Below are 15,147 nucleotides of genomic sequence, written 5' to 3' on the forward strand. Positions count from 1 at the left end.
CCCTTCCTTTTCCTCAATTTTGTTCATGCATGTCAACCAAAACAACACATCCTAACAAGTTTAGTTAGGAGCAGATGTAAAAATACAGCCATCTTCTACCAAACAGATTTGCAAAAATGTAAAACAATGGCATTCTTTTCCCTATAATCTTATTGTTTGGGAAAGTACAATAATTCTTATAAAAATATATTAGGTTACCATTAAATCAATTTATTGTTTTAATTTTAAAATTAGCACATTTTAATTTCTCAGTTTTCATTTCTAATATGGTAAATAATGATAGTATAACCCAAATCAGCCAAATCCTTATGATTCACAATAATTTTTAAGAGTGTCAAAGAATCCTGAGACTAAAAAGCTTGGCAAGCTAGAAAAAGCAGGGATGTATTTGAGAACATTAGAATTCATTCATTTCCTAATCATAGTTTCAAGCCTGAAAGACCCGGGTATGTAGTCATGTCTAAGCTACAAGTAGGTAGCCTGCATCCTGAGCTATGAGCTAGGTACATGGGAGCCTGGGACTCAGTCAAGTGATGCTCAGAGCTGCCTCCAACAAGGCCTCATCACACTCTTCATTGGACCCTGCTAAACATCCCATTAGTTCGTTCCAAGGCGTCCGTTAATGTTTACTTACCTTTTATGAGTGAAGTTACATATTCATAGTATTTTGTAAGGTTGGTCATTTGCAAGGGTCTCAACAAAAGTGGTCATGAATATCAAGGGCCTCTTCGTAAGAATCGCCCTCTCTCTGGAAGAAACTCGCAGTCCAATGGGTTATGAGCACGTATGCCATAAGCGTAAAAAGAGGGGAGGTTTGGAAGTAGAAGGGAAAAGGCTAGTGTTTGTTGCTTATATCAGGAATCCATGTTACCACTTGGCAATGTTGAATTTGGTTTTGTATCTTTTTTTAAATTAAATGCATTTTTAATATAAAAGTAATACTAATGACCATGTAGTTACACTATTTACCTGCTAGATAAGTTAATAATTGATGGTTTTCTTTCAGGGCTTAATGAGTGGCATAGAATTATCTATAGCGTATGAGCCATCTCTTGCTCACCCACTGTATACCTAAAGGTAATGAAGGCGTTGTTTGTCCCCAGAGAATTTGCAGTCTAATACAGAAATCTGAGCAGGAAAACTCCAGAAGTAATATATGATGTGTATTATCTGGCAGGATGGTAGAGAAGGTGCCAGGAAAGACTCCTTAGAATTTCAGCAATGCTTACACTTAGGCTTGGCCAGAATGGGCGTTCCCTCACAGGCAGGTGGCGGAGTTCCATGTGGCGGTGGGAGCTGTGTGAGCAGGTGGGATATGAGCAGATGGAGTGTGGTGTGGTGGGTGTGGAGGGCTGAGAGAGGACAGAGAGGGGGTCATGGGTCCAATGAGAGCCCCTGTCTGCTTTTGTTATTAGTAAAATCTGTAAAGAAATAACATTGGTGACAATAGCAGAGAAATTAGGGTGTTAAGAATGAAAACATAGGCTTTTAAAATAGTTCAAGAAAAATAATAAGTTTAATACACAGAATTCCACCTTTAAAAAGCCTTTTAGGCATGTAACATTCCATACATTGAGAAGCGTCTTTACACAGTGCAAAATTACCGTCCCATGTACACGGGGGAACACATAAGAGATACTTTGTGAGTAGCAACTAACCGAGGTGAAAGGAGAATTTGTTTTAGAAACTGAAGGTCCAGCTTCTGATTTAGCAAAACAAATTAGGAGAATATTTATGTGAAAGATCTATGCTGTTGAAAAGATGAGTGTTCCTAGCCTTTTATAAACAGGAACGGCGTGTTCTACCAGGAAATATACAAAAAGCACATACTGGATACTGAGTCGGAATGTTTGCCTTAGAGGAGAACACCCTCACTAACTGGGTCTGCTTCTTTGATAGTGACATGTTTTAAACCTGTAACAGCCTCACCTGCCCTTCTCTGGAAGGTAAAAGAACAGCCTGGCCTTAAGGCTTCTGGGACCCTGCTGTTAATCACCAAGCAATCCTGTGACTTTTCTTTGCAGATTTTGAATAGCACACTATTTGGGAGTGGCTTTGAACCTTCTAGAACACTCAGATTATGTATGTAATTGCTTTTATTAGAATTATTTGAAAATTCAATTAAGCCTTAGCCAGTTTGGCTCAATGGATAGAGCATTGGCCTGTTGACTGAAGGGTTCTGGGTTCGATTCTGGTCAAGGGCATGTACTTTGGTTGCAGGCTCCATCCCTAGCCCTAGTTGGGGAGCATACAGGAGGCAACCAATCAATGATATGCCTCTTTCACATTGATGTATCTCTGTGTGTGTGTGTGTGTGTGCGTGCGTGTGTGTGTGTGTGTGTGTCCTCCTCTCTTCCACTCTCTCTGGAATCAATGGGAAAATATCCTTGGGTGAGGATTAACCAAAAAAAAGAAAGTTCAATTAAGACAACCATAATTTTCCTAGGACCCCTTCCAATTCTTTGATCATATGAACGACTACCCAGAATTTCCAAAGGATGACTATGATCTGTTTTTCTATTCTTATGTTTTCATACAAAACTATGATATCACAATGGGTAGGCAAACATACCTGTAGTCTTCTAATTCTGTCGTTTTTCCATAAAAATTTTATTATGCTTTGATGCTAGGATATTTGACAGCCTGGTCTACATAAGTCTATCAAATCTCTGGGTCTATACCAAAATAAGTCTGAGGCCTGTTGTCCATAGAACAAATGATTCTTTGTAAACTTATTTGCCTTGGTCTTTCTTTAAATAGCACCACCCAATGCATTTTCACAATATTACCTACTTTACAGATGAATGCAGATGAGCCTTGCAGAGTTTATTGCATTGCGTGTTGACTCTCTAACCAATAAGTGTTATGTTTTGTCTTGAAAGATGGACCCTGTATTGTCAACATCCGTTCCAGTGTACTCACTGAGACTCGATAAAGAGTACGAAGTGCGCGTGAGATGCAGGCAACGAAACTCAGAAAAATACGGCGAGTTCAGTGAGGTGCTCTATGTAACACTTCCTCAGATGAGCCCAGTGCCATGTGAAGAAGGTAAAAATGAAAGATTAAAGTGGCAGCCACCATGGCTTTCGTCGATATATAGTGATGCATTCCCTGAACTGTGTTAGGATGTTGTCCAAATCAAGATACATTAGCAGCTCATGTCAGGGTGACCTCGAGCTCACTCTCTAGAGCAGGTATAACCCATTAAAAAGCAGGAGGACGATTTAGTGTTTGAATCCTTTAATTCAGGAAAAGTTGTGGATAGATGCAAGTTACAGAGGGGAAGGTGTTAATGAGGGTTATCTCCAGATATCCAGATTTCAGGTGATTCTATAATTCTAAGATTTGCTACAGTGAGTTGTTTGCATTTATAATCAGAAAAAAAATAGTTTTCAAATACATTATGAAGAAATTCTGCATCTCTAAGGTGGATGCACGACGTGGCATCTAAGAGGAAGCCGAACACTGAGTCAGCGCAGGTGGTCAAAGGCAGGTGCTGTTGGATGTTAGGAAGCTCGGATGTGGCTTTTACCTGGAGAAGTTGTAGTAAGTAGTGGCCAGTTATGCCTGAAAATGGCCTGGAACATCTGGAGATCACGTACAAGAGAAATACACAGATAACGACAGTTTAAAGACATGAAGCCTGTGGATTCATAGTAAGAGAATTCAAGTGTTGGAATACAGTGCTTGATATCATGTGTATAAAAGGTTATCTATCACTCCCGAATGAGAATGGGCTATAGCTCATCTCCATTAAGGATGAAGTTTATGGGCCATGGGAGGAGCTAAGGTTTGTTAAAGGACAATCACAGGCTACAGAGAAATGAAATGTGTATTTTGCATTTACTGTACAGGTAGCATCCATGATACTAAATAGCACTTGAGTCAAAATGTCTATACCTCCATTTTTTTTTCCTAAGCTCTATTCAACAGCCTTGCTGTTTCAAACAATTTGATATGATGAAATTCTGGTTTATAAAACACACTTGCCACACGCCCTTAAGTTTATTGTGATGGCATTTCATTCGTTGAACATAGATTATTTTAACTGACTTCTTCTTCCATGTTAAAAAGAAGAAGAAAACAAAGCACCAGCTTTATGCTATGTTCCTGAACATGTCATTTACATAAAACTAAAAATGCCACCAGACGCAAGTGGTGTTCTCTTTCCCACTGGTTCTCCGTAACACCCATAATATCTCCCGGGGCGATTTTAGTAAGTGAACAAGAACATTAAAATAAGGAAAGTATATTGCAGTAGAAAGGCCTCCTTTTAATAAGGCAACATTAAAGTAAGTACCACCTGCCCTTCTTAATTAAAACACGGTGAACCTCCACCAGTGCAGTAAGAAGGCTGGAAGCCAGCTGCAAGGCACTTGTTTTTAAGGAACAAAATAGAAATTGTAGAAACCGATTTCCCGAAGTCTGCTGCAGAGTTTATGAAAATCTGAAGGAGGGAGCCCCCGTAGTGATCTCCTGTCCAAGGAGTTTTTGAAGCTGTGAAATGATAAGCTCTGCAAGTCTAAAAGGTTTCCTTTGTGGTTCAACCTTAAAAACTCTGCCCGGCCAGTGTGGCTCAGTCGTTGAGCGTCAACCTGTAAACCAGGAGGTCACAGTTCGATTCCTGATCAGGGCACGTGTCTGGGTTGCGGGCTCAATCCCCAACAGATGTGTGCAGGAGGCAGTCCATCCGTGATTCTCTCTCATCATTGGTGATTCTCATCATTGATGTTTCTCTCTCCCTCTCCCTTCCTCTGTGAAATCAATAAAAATATTAAGAATAAAATAGAAAATAAATAAAAACTCTGCCCCCGTCTTTCTGATAGATCCTCAGTCTGGAGGATGAAAACTCTCACCACACTTTTTAAAAAGGAACCAAGTCGACGGTATTGAGGTAAAGTCCCGTGTTGCTCAGCAGCCCTGTTTGCTAGAGCTGAAGCCTCCAGTGACACCCCTGAACATATAAGTCACATACAGCAGTTTTTCCTTATCACATGGACTGTGCTTAAGCTGCGTGCTGTTTTGTTGTTGTTTTTTAATGTGAAAGGAACAGAGCAGACCACTATTCTAAATTGTTGTGTTCTGTTTTCAGTGATTATCAGTGAAATCACTGACTACTAATGGATACAAATTAGGGAATATGTTTATATGAAAAAAGAAAATGCAATGTCAACTTCAGCTCTTGGTTCTCCTGTGTTTCAGATTTCCGGTTCCCGTGGTTCTTAATTGTTATCTTTGGAATGTTTGGGCTGACGGTGATATTTTTATTCATGTTTTCTAAGCAGCAAAGGTAGGTGTGACATAGTCTGCCTTCATGTTTCTGCCAGTTGTTTGGATTTCCATGTGTTTTTCCATTCGTTATTTGGTGTTTTCTTTTGCAAATCATGAGTGAAAATTGTAATGAACCCAAGAAAATGTCACCTCCAGTTACATATTTACCACTTCGATTTGTGCGTCAGAGAGGGTTCGCAGGTTGGCCTTCTCCCTGGGACGTTGTGCCGGACATGGAGAGGCGGGGCCGTGCACCTGGCCATGCGCCTCCTAACAAGGCTGTCACTCAGAGCCGCCTCCTCGCCCCTTCACAGTCCTGAACAAGGTCACACATTCACACGAGACCACCGGGAGCTCTGTGCCTCTGGCTGAGCTTCACACTGTCCTAATCTGATGTACAAGCAAATTGAAGTGGCAAACTAAAGCCACCGAGATAAACCAGTCAAATACACCCTTTTCAGACTTCCTAGCGTGGCAATTTCAAGTAATTTCAAGTTTTATTTAAATTATTTGGATACTGCCCTGGCCAGTTTTGCTCAGTGGATAGAGAGTCGACCTGCGAATTGAAGGGTCCTGGGTTCGATTCTGGTCTAGGGTACATGCCTGGGTTGTAGACTCGATCCCCATTGGGGGCATGCAGGAGGCAGCTGATCAGTGATTCTCTCTCATCATTGGTGTTTCTATCTCTCCCTCTCCCTTCCTCTCTGAAATCAATAAAAATATATTTTTTTAAAAACTTCTAAATTATTTGGATACTTACGATTTGCTATTTCAAACTCATGTGTCAACACAGCTTAAATTCTTTCTAAGCTTGAAGAGAGTCCTGTCTGTGTTCTCTGGGAGGTATAAGACTCGGGTTCCAGATGTTATTCTGCCACTGTGTTTGACCTGGGTGATCCCTTAACCTCTCTGGGTCTTCGTGTTCTCATGGGTATTATGGTCGATTTTGTGACCATTAAAATTCCCTGGAGCTGTAAGATCTGTAATTCTGTGTTTCTTTCTGAAAGAAACCCGGTGCAGACAACGAGAAATTTTCATACAGCATTTAGGAAAAATTATTGATCCTGATTGCCAGTTTTCTTACATTTAGAATATTTTTAGAGTCCCATGAGTTAATCTAGCTCCTTCCCCTAGAACTAGGGTCACCAGCACTCCCAGTTTGCCTGGGACTTGCCTGTTTTTAGCACTAGAAGTCCAGTGTCCTGAGAAATTCCTGAGTTCCAGGCAAACCGAGATGGTCGGTCACCCCACCCAGAACAGCAGGCAAGTTCCCCAGGACAGCCAAGAGGCATCTGCAAATCAAAATGCGGTCTTTGTGGAGATACATAAAAGCTTTCCAATTTGATATTTGAAGTTGTATGGATAGCATTTGTCAACCTCCAAAAAGAACGGGAGTAGCAGGAAGAATGCTCAGCATCTGGAGTTCCAGAGTGAGCCTGCCACGTCTGCAGGGGAATCTGCAAGGGTTCCTGTGGGAGAGTGGCTTTACCATGTCGGCCGGGGGGGGGGAAGCAAAATTCTCACTGCGGAAGTTCATTTTACACCTCACTTCCTAGCAACATGTCCATTTTACAAACACAAGTGTTACTTCTTTGGGGAAAATAGTAAAAGAATAAATACCTTTTTAAAAATATATCTTATTGATTTCAAAGAGGAAGGGAGAGAGAGAGAAACATCAGTGATGAGGAGAATCATTGATTGGCTGCCCCCTGCACACCCCACACTGGGGATAGAGCCCACAACACGGGCGTGTGCCCTGATCGGGAATCAAACCATGACCTCCTGGTTCATAGGTCGATGCTCAACCACTGAGTCATACCAGCTGGGCTAAATACATTTTTAGACCTTTAATTAATTTATATATTTAAGTAACACCAACAACAAAGGAGTCCATTTATTTTGTTGATTAATTTTAATTCATTGATCTGTACAGTTGAAGGGCTAGTTTATATGGAACTGCAGCCGATAAAACCCTGATGTATATAAAGTAATTTCCTCTTGATATTAGCTGTCGATGTTGAGTCATTGTGAAAGCTAAATAAATGTTAGGTAGTTTAAATATATTAGCTAATAATATTTCAAAGAAAAAAATAACACTCTCCAAAAATGGGATTTCAGCCCTAGCAGGTTTGGCTCAGTGGATAGAGTGTCAGCCTGCAGACTGAAGGGTCACAGATTCCATTCTGGTCAAGGGCACATGCTGGGTTTGGGGATCGATGATTCTCTCTCCTCATTGATGTTTCTATCTCTCTCTCCCTCTCCCTTCCTCTCTGAAGTCAATAAAAATATATTTTAAAAAATAGGATTTCAAAGAAAGGATATTAACCTCTGTCAGAAAAGTGTTTTCTATGAATGATGAAGTTCTTACCTATAGTTTGTTCAAACCCGTCAAATTGTAACAGTTTTAGAAATGGTTGTACTTCCAGATTTCCTGTGCTAACGTAAGTTCTTTGCAGAAAAGAAGTACATGTTTTCTTTCATTTGCCCATAAAAATCCTTATCGTCATCTAAATTTCCGTGATTTAATGGAAGTAGGAAATGGTAGACCACATTGGCCAGCAGGTGTGGAAAGAACATGTAGTGCTAGCAATTAGAACAGTAATTAGACTGAGGTGCCCTGTGAGCCTGCCCAGAGCCTTAGGCTGGGAAGCACTTCAGGGCCTCCGTGTCTTTGCTTGAAGTTTTGAATCCACTTCTTTTTCAAGTCCAGATGATGGAGTCCATGCTCGCAAAACTTGCCCTGTGACTTGGATTTCAATAAGAGGATAGCAAAGTCACAACAGTTTCATGCCAGGGTCATCTCTGTTCTAGACTCTGTGGTTCCCACCATATGACTCGCCCCTGGCCTTGGAGCTGTTACTAAGCAGGAAAGAAATAATAACGGAGTCAGCGCGAAACAGCAGGGCACACAGAAAGCCGAAACCAGCCTGCCGACCTGTGTGTTGTTCCTGGATGTTGTTTTGATTTTGAAGTAAAGATTTTGCTACAGAGTGTTATACAAAAAGATGGAGTTTCCCCATAGAAAGTCATATTTGCAGATTGTCTTTAAAAACGAAGATCTAGCGAAACTGGGTTGATGGGACCCTCTGGCAACCTACGCCGAGCAGGGGCCCGGCTGTCCCATCTGGGAAGGGCATTCTCTGGTCTGTCACCATGCCCATCTCTCCCTGTGGCGTTGCCACTGTCTTGTCTCATTCACAGGCAGGACATTCTTGGGCCCTGTGGGCCACAGGGTTGGGCACCCTGGCATCAGGTCAACCGCAGCTCCCAGAAAGCTAACTGCCAACACGTGCTTCCATTGTCAGCCTCTTCCGAAAAGGGAGGCACGCCTAAAACTCAAGCGCTAGACACTTGGGCTCTTTGCTTCCTCTGATTAGGGTTAGGGTACGTTTCTGTATTTTTCAAACATTGGAAACATCCATTTAGAGATGCAGAACCGGACAAGAGCAGTACCACAGGGACAAAGGCCGGGTTCTGACTTAGATTTGAGCCCAGCTGTGCCAAATATTAGTGCATGACTTGAACACCTGCCCTGAACCTCTGACTCTCTCCACAGAAGGCCCTCTCCCTCCCTGGCAATTGTAAGGACTGCATGAAATATTCCGTTTTATAAAGTGCCGAATGCTGAGTGTCGGAGCTCCCTGGGTCATGCAGTCTCTTTCATAGCCAACGCAGCCATAGAGAGTATGGAAACTGATGAATATGACGGTGTTCCAGTAAAAATTTATAAAAACAGAGGGTATATGGCGATGGAAGATGATTTAGCTTTGGATGGGGTAGGGGGCACACAGTGCAATATGCAGATCTCATAACAGAAATCTACACTGAAACTTTGTGGTCCTATTAACCAACGTCATCCCAATAAATGTAATTTTTTTAAAAACTATAAAGAAACAGAAAGTAGACGAGGTTCACCCACAGGCCATAATTTGCCGGCCCATAGTTTGGTGCAAGATGTACCCATCAGTACCTGCTTTATCAGAGGCATTCAAAACATGGTAGTTATCATTAAGACTTTATACTGTTTATCTTGTATTCATCAGTAACAGTTTGCTTTAATACTTGCCCCACTGAGTAACCCTAATGGAGGCTAGTCAAAACAACTAATAAAATGGAATTTGGTTTATCCCTTCAGTTAGGTAAAAATAAAAAGCAATGGAAATATTCAGAAAAGGAGCTCCCTGTTGAATAGACTAACCTGTCCATTCACATTGAGTGGAATATCAGCTGTCAGGTTGCCATTCCTGCCATCTCTGACACTTAGGTTTTTAGTTGGTTGAAATTTTTAATCTCCAAGCTTTATTCTAGAGCTACAATGTTGATTTTAAAACAAACACTAACCCAAGGGTCCTCAAACTACAGCCCGCGGGCCACATACAAATACAAATATTGTATTTGTTACCATTTTGGTTTTTTACTTCAAGAGATGATATGTGCAGTGTGCATAGGAATGTGTTCATAGTTTTTTTTTTAAACTATAGTCCGGCCCTCCAACAGTCTGAGGGACAGTGAACTGGCTCCCTGTTTAAAAAGTTTGAGGGCACCTGCTCTAACCCTAGATGGTTTGGCTCAGTGGATAGAGCATTGGCCTGAGGACCGAAAGGTCCTGGGTTCGATTCCAATCAAGGACACACATGTACCTCGGTTGCAGGCTCCTCCCTGGCCCGGGCCCTGGTCAGGGCACATGCAGGAAGCAACCAATTGATGTGTTTCTCTCACGTCGATATTTTTCTCTATCTTGCCCTCGCTCTAAAAAAATCAATGGAAAAATATCTTTGGGTAAGGAACAAACAAACAAAAAAACCTCCAGTTACACTAGTAACAAAATAGATAAATAATTTATTCAAATTTACTTAAGAAATGTTTGTTGAGCATTGCCTATGTGCCAAGAATTGTCCTAAGTGCTAGTGATACAATAAGGCACAAAACAGGCAGCATAGATACTGAAATGAATTATGGTAAAAAAAATAATTTAAATATTTGGAGCAGAAAATTTAACTGCATCATAGAATTGTGTATATAAAGCAATACAGATTAGTTAGAAATAGCTCAAATGTAGTGGGTCCCAACTGAAATGAACCCTGCAGGGACACTGTGGCTAATGAGATCATCATATATAATCTCATCATTGATGTGAGCTGTGTGGTGCACACTTACCCAGTCCACCCTAATTTGGCTCCATGTGGATTGGCGATCTCTTTCTTCCTCCCTTCCTTCCTACCTTCTTTCCTCCCTTCTTACCTCCCTCCTTCCCCCTCTCCCTCCTGAAAGCACTCCCTGCCTCTGAATGCTTCCCTCTCTCTGTCTCCCTCCCTCTCTCTATCCCTCCCTGCCTTTTCTCTGCAAATTACTGGTGTGAAGTGCTGTATCATTACCTTTCTTATAACTGAAATGGAAATTGGCTTTAGAAGAAATCAAATTTCTCACTCCCAAATACTAACGCTGGCTGTCAATAAAAGGCATTAGGGGGGGGGGGGGGGGGAGATTACAGGAAAGCCATGTGTTATTTAAATTGACTTCAGATAGGGGCTTTTTGTTATCGTTTTGTTCTTTTTTTTCTTCTATAGTTTTCCCTCATTATTTACTGCTTAATATTTTCATGCTCTTTCTCATGTTCCACTTATAAAGGACTAGGATATTTGAAATAAGTAATAGCACTGCCACTATTTTATTTCTATCTTTTGAAATAAGAGAGTGTACAACTTTTAGGATATATCACACCAAAATTTTAATTGTCTTCAAGGATTAAGATGCTGATTCTGCCCCCAGTTCCAGTTCCAAAGATTAAAGGAATTGATCCAGATCTCTTCAAGGTAATTAATAAATGATCTAAGTTATAGATAACACTAATTGAATGATATCTGTAAAACATTGTCTTGTGTTGAGGGCTTTTGCAAGCTACATGTAACACATTCCATTTTTTGTACCTCTTCTGAAGAAAAAAAAATTTAATATTACATCTTCTAAAATTATGTCTTGTATATTTAAAAGCTCTTCACTAATACGAGCTTCAACAGTTTCACAGAAGCTTTTATTGGTGTGGCAGTGTCTAAAGGAGGCTCGCTGGTTTGGGCTTCCAATTGAAACAACCAAAATAACTTGGTTTTGCTTTGTTTCATTTTCACATTCACTGATTTACTGGGGTTTCCTAGTTCCAGAAATATTAAATAGTGAAATTCCTGTCTTTCGTTAATAATGTGTTAATGATATAAACATTCAAAACTTAATGGAATTTGTTACAGGTGAATGTGTTCTTACTACAGCTGACAATTAGCATGAATTTTATATGTATAGATATATGAGTATATGTATATATTTTATGTTATTTGTGTTAAATTTGTGGAAATAATTATACTGTAGCCAAAAACAAAACAAGAACAATAATAACAAAAACAACAAACACACACACAAAAAAAAAAATAATAAAAAAAAAAAATAAAAGCTCTTCACTAATACGTATTTTTATTATGTGGTTCAGTTACTAATGCCTTTGTTACAACCATAATTATTCTCTTAATGTTATTTGTTAACTCACTTAAGCACTGAGTTTCTTTTCATAGATCCTCCTTTTCTTTCTGTTTCCTAGGAAGGAAAATTAGACGAGGTGAACACCATCTTGGCCATTCATGACAACTACAAGCCTGAATTCTACAATGATGACTCTTGGGTCGAATTCATTGAGCTCGATATTGACGACCCCGATGAAAAGACTGAAGGGTCGGACACAGACAGGCTCCTCAGCCATGACCATCAGAAATTACTGAACATCCTGGGGGCGAAGGATGATGACTCTGGCCGAACCAGCTGTTACGACCCTGACATCCTAGAGGCTGACTTCCATGCCAGTGACGGGGGTGACGGTACCTCAGGGGTCGCTCAGCCACAGAGGTTAAAAGGGGAAGCAGATCTCTTGTGCCTTGACGTGAAGAATCAAAACCACCCGCCTGGTAGGGATGCTCCCCCAGCGGCTGGGGAGCCTGGTGTGGTCCTGGCAGAGGAAGGCAAAGCCAGACCACTTCCCCTCGGTGAGACCGAGCCAGCTCACCACGCCGCCCCTGCTCCGCTCCACAGTCCGAGTCCACTGGCAAACATTGACTTTTACGCCCAGGTGAGCGACATCACACCCGCAGGGAGTGTGGTCCTCTCCCCGGGCCAGAGGAATAAGGCAGGGATACCCCAGTGCGACGCGCACCCCGAGGTGGCCTCGCTCTGCCAAGCAAACTTCATCACGGACAGCGCCTACTTCTGCGAGGCAGACGCCAAAAAGTGCATCCCTGTGGCCCCTCACGTGGAGGTGGCAGCACGTGGAGAGCCGAGCTTTAACCAGGAAGACATTTACATCACCACGGAAAGCCTTACCACTACTGCCCGGGGGGCTGGGGCAGCGGGCCCGGCCCCAGGCTCCGCAAAGCCCGTCCCTGACTATACCTCCATCCATATAGTCCAGTCTCCCCAGGGCCTGGTCCTCAACGCCACTGCCTTGCCCCGGCCCGACAAGGAGTTCCTCTCGTCGTGTGGCTATGTGAGCACAGACCAGCTGAACAACATCATGCCGTAGCCTATCTGATGTCCCCTGAGCTAAGTATTTAATGGCCAAGAGAAGGCTGGGGCATGAATGCTTAAACCAAAACCATGTTTAAACCTTCTGGGACAGTGGGAGGGAGGGTGGGCGGGGAGTGTGGATTCTAAATGCCTTTTCCTGAAATGTTGACACATGATATTAAAAGAAGAAGAAGAAAAAAAAACACTTGATCAGCTAGATATTCCCCCTTGTGAATTGTAAATACTTTCAAGAATCGTCTCCAAGACTGTTTTGTGACAGTGATCGTCTTGTTATTGTGGGTGTTCATTTTGTGATGCTGAGCTCTGAGCTTTGAATGGCTGTGTCGTTAATCCATCGTAAATCATGCTTTTTTTTGGAAAAAGCGAAAAATCAGGTGGCCTTTGCAGTTCGGGAAACTTGAATGCGAATTAAAGCACAGGCTACTTTTTTACGTGATTGGGAGCTAAAATTATACGTAAGAGAACAAAAAAATAGTTTGGATATGGAAAATTTTATTTTGACATAAAACTGATAAAGATATTTTTAATAATTTACACTTCAAGCATGGCTGTTTTTTACTACACTGCCCACTGTGTCCTGAAGTTCACGGGGACCATCTGAAGACTGTAGCAACGACAGTCTGAAGCTGACCGAGTGCTTTGGTCCCATGCACCTAATGAAAACAAGTCAGTTTTTTACAAGGCCCTTTTGATACCTCCCCAAGCTCCTTACACACGTCTACAATGATTGTAGTTACCCACATCATTGGAACATGCTGGTCTTAGCTGAATTTTTAAACAAATATTTGTTCATTTAGAAAACTTGAAAATGTTTGCACAGGCCAACTTTTCGTGAACCAAAAAAACAAACAGAAACCCCTTCCTGACCCAAATTTCGGTTCGTGTCAGAGCACTCCGTACTAGAAGTAGGACTTATAGCTGGTTCACACTGAGGAGGAATAAGAAGAAAACGCTAGAATCTGGGCAGCGGGCTGCCCTCAGACACAGCTGGGTTTTCTTCCCCAGTTACCTGAGAAGGGAATAGGTACAGGAAGCACTTTGTAAGTCGAAGCAGGTCGAAATGAAACTCACCGCATAATGGAGTAAGAAGTGTGAGAAATAGGTGTTTGTTTCACAGACAGTAGCCAGACACATACTCATTATTTATGTGAACAAGAAACAAGATTTTAAACCGCCACAGATAACTCCCAGTTTATTTGAGCCAATTGCAGAAACTGCCTTCCTCACCAAACCTCATATAGGATTTATTAAAATGGTAAAAGAAGTTTCATCATTTTTATATCCCCTCTGAGTGCAATGATTGGCCTCTAAGCAGGGGGTCTGAAGAAAAACAAGGGGCCTGAGTAATTTATGATTATTGTTCGATCCCTTAGTAGCCTAACCATCATTCTTAGGACCACTGGGATGGCTCCCCAAAAAGTGTATAGAAAGAGAAGACTCTTATCTCAATGAAGAATACTTCTCACACTAAGTATTTTTTTAAAAGGTGAATGAAACTTTAAAGTTAGCTTTAACTTCAATAGTATTTGCCATTTAGCTCAGACCTTTTTAGGAAATAGCCTAATGGTTGGTAATTTTAAATTCCCTCTTTCTTGCAAGGACAGTGAAAAGCTGGAATTGGGTGTTTAAAGTTCAACATGTTATTTTGTAATAGATGTTTCATAGATTTTCTGCTACCTTGCTGCTATGGTTTTCAATAAGAGCTACATAATTTAGTTTCATATAAATTTCATGGACGTAGAACCTAATTCAACTTAAAACTGTGTGTTTGGGAAAACTATCTTACTATTTCACAATAGGCTGACAACATTTCTATCGCCAAAAATAGCTAAATACCTCAATCAGTCTCAGAATGTCGTTTTGGTACTTTGCTGGCCACACAAGCCATTATTCACTAGTATGACTAGTTGTGTCCTGCAGTTTATATTTAACTTTCTTTATGTCTGTGGATTTTTTTCCTTCAAAGTTTAATAAATTTATTTTCTTGGATTCAAGATGGTATGCTTCTCTTGTCGACCCCACATGAAAAGCGTCCTTACCTAGGCTGCACACTGCGAGTTCTCATTGCAAGGAGATCTGAGCATGGTTGGTTTAAACACATTGGCGCCAGGTTGGTGCTGTTCAGTGGTTAGCACCAACCCATGCACCTGGAGGTCAGGGTTCAATTCCCGGTCAGGGTTCGATGCCCAATAGGGACTGTGCAGGAGGCAGCCGATGGGTGATTCTTATCATTGATGTTTTTAGCTCTCTTTCCATCTCCCTTGCTCTGAAATCCACAAAAACATATTTTAAGACCATAAAAAATAAACACAT

General features: G+C 41.4%; 1 protein-coding gene across 3 annotated transcripts in view; it reads left to right on the top strand.

Moving 5' to 3' along the window:
* GHR (growth hormone receptor) overlaps nt 1-14,828 on the top strand; it is a 200,700-nt gene extending 185,872 nt beyond the window's left edge. For all 3 annotated transcript variants that reach the window (XM_015571011.1, XM_006774555.2, XM_015571012.1), the window contains 4 exons: nt 2,883-3,048; nt 5,203-5,290; nt 11,015-11,084; nt 11,858-14,828. In XM_015571011.1, coding sequence (XP_015426497.1) covers nt 2,883-3,048; nt 5,203-5,290; nt 11,015-11,084; nt 11,858-12,829 — 1,296 coding nt within the window. In that variant the 3' untranslated portion in view covers nt 12,830-14,828. The remainder of the gene's footprint in view (nt 1-2,882; nt 3,049-5,202; nt 5,291-11,014; nt 11,085-11,857) is intronic.
* Nucleotides 14,829-15,147: the final 319 nt, after the last annotated feature.

This window comes from Myotis davidii, unplaced genomic scaffold, assembly GCF_000327345.1.
Source record: "Myotis davidii unplaced genomic scaffold, ASM32734v1 scaffold348, whole genome shotgun sequence".
Taxonomy (NCBI): Eukaryota; Metazoa; Chordata; class Mammalia; order Chiroptera; family Vespertilionidae; genus Myotis; species Myotis davidii.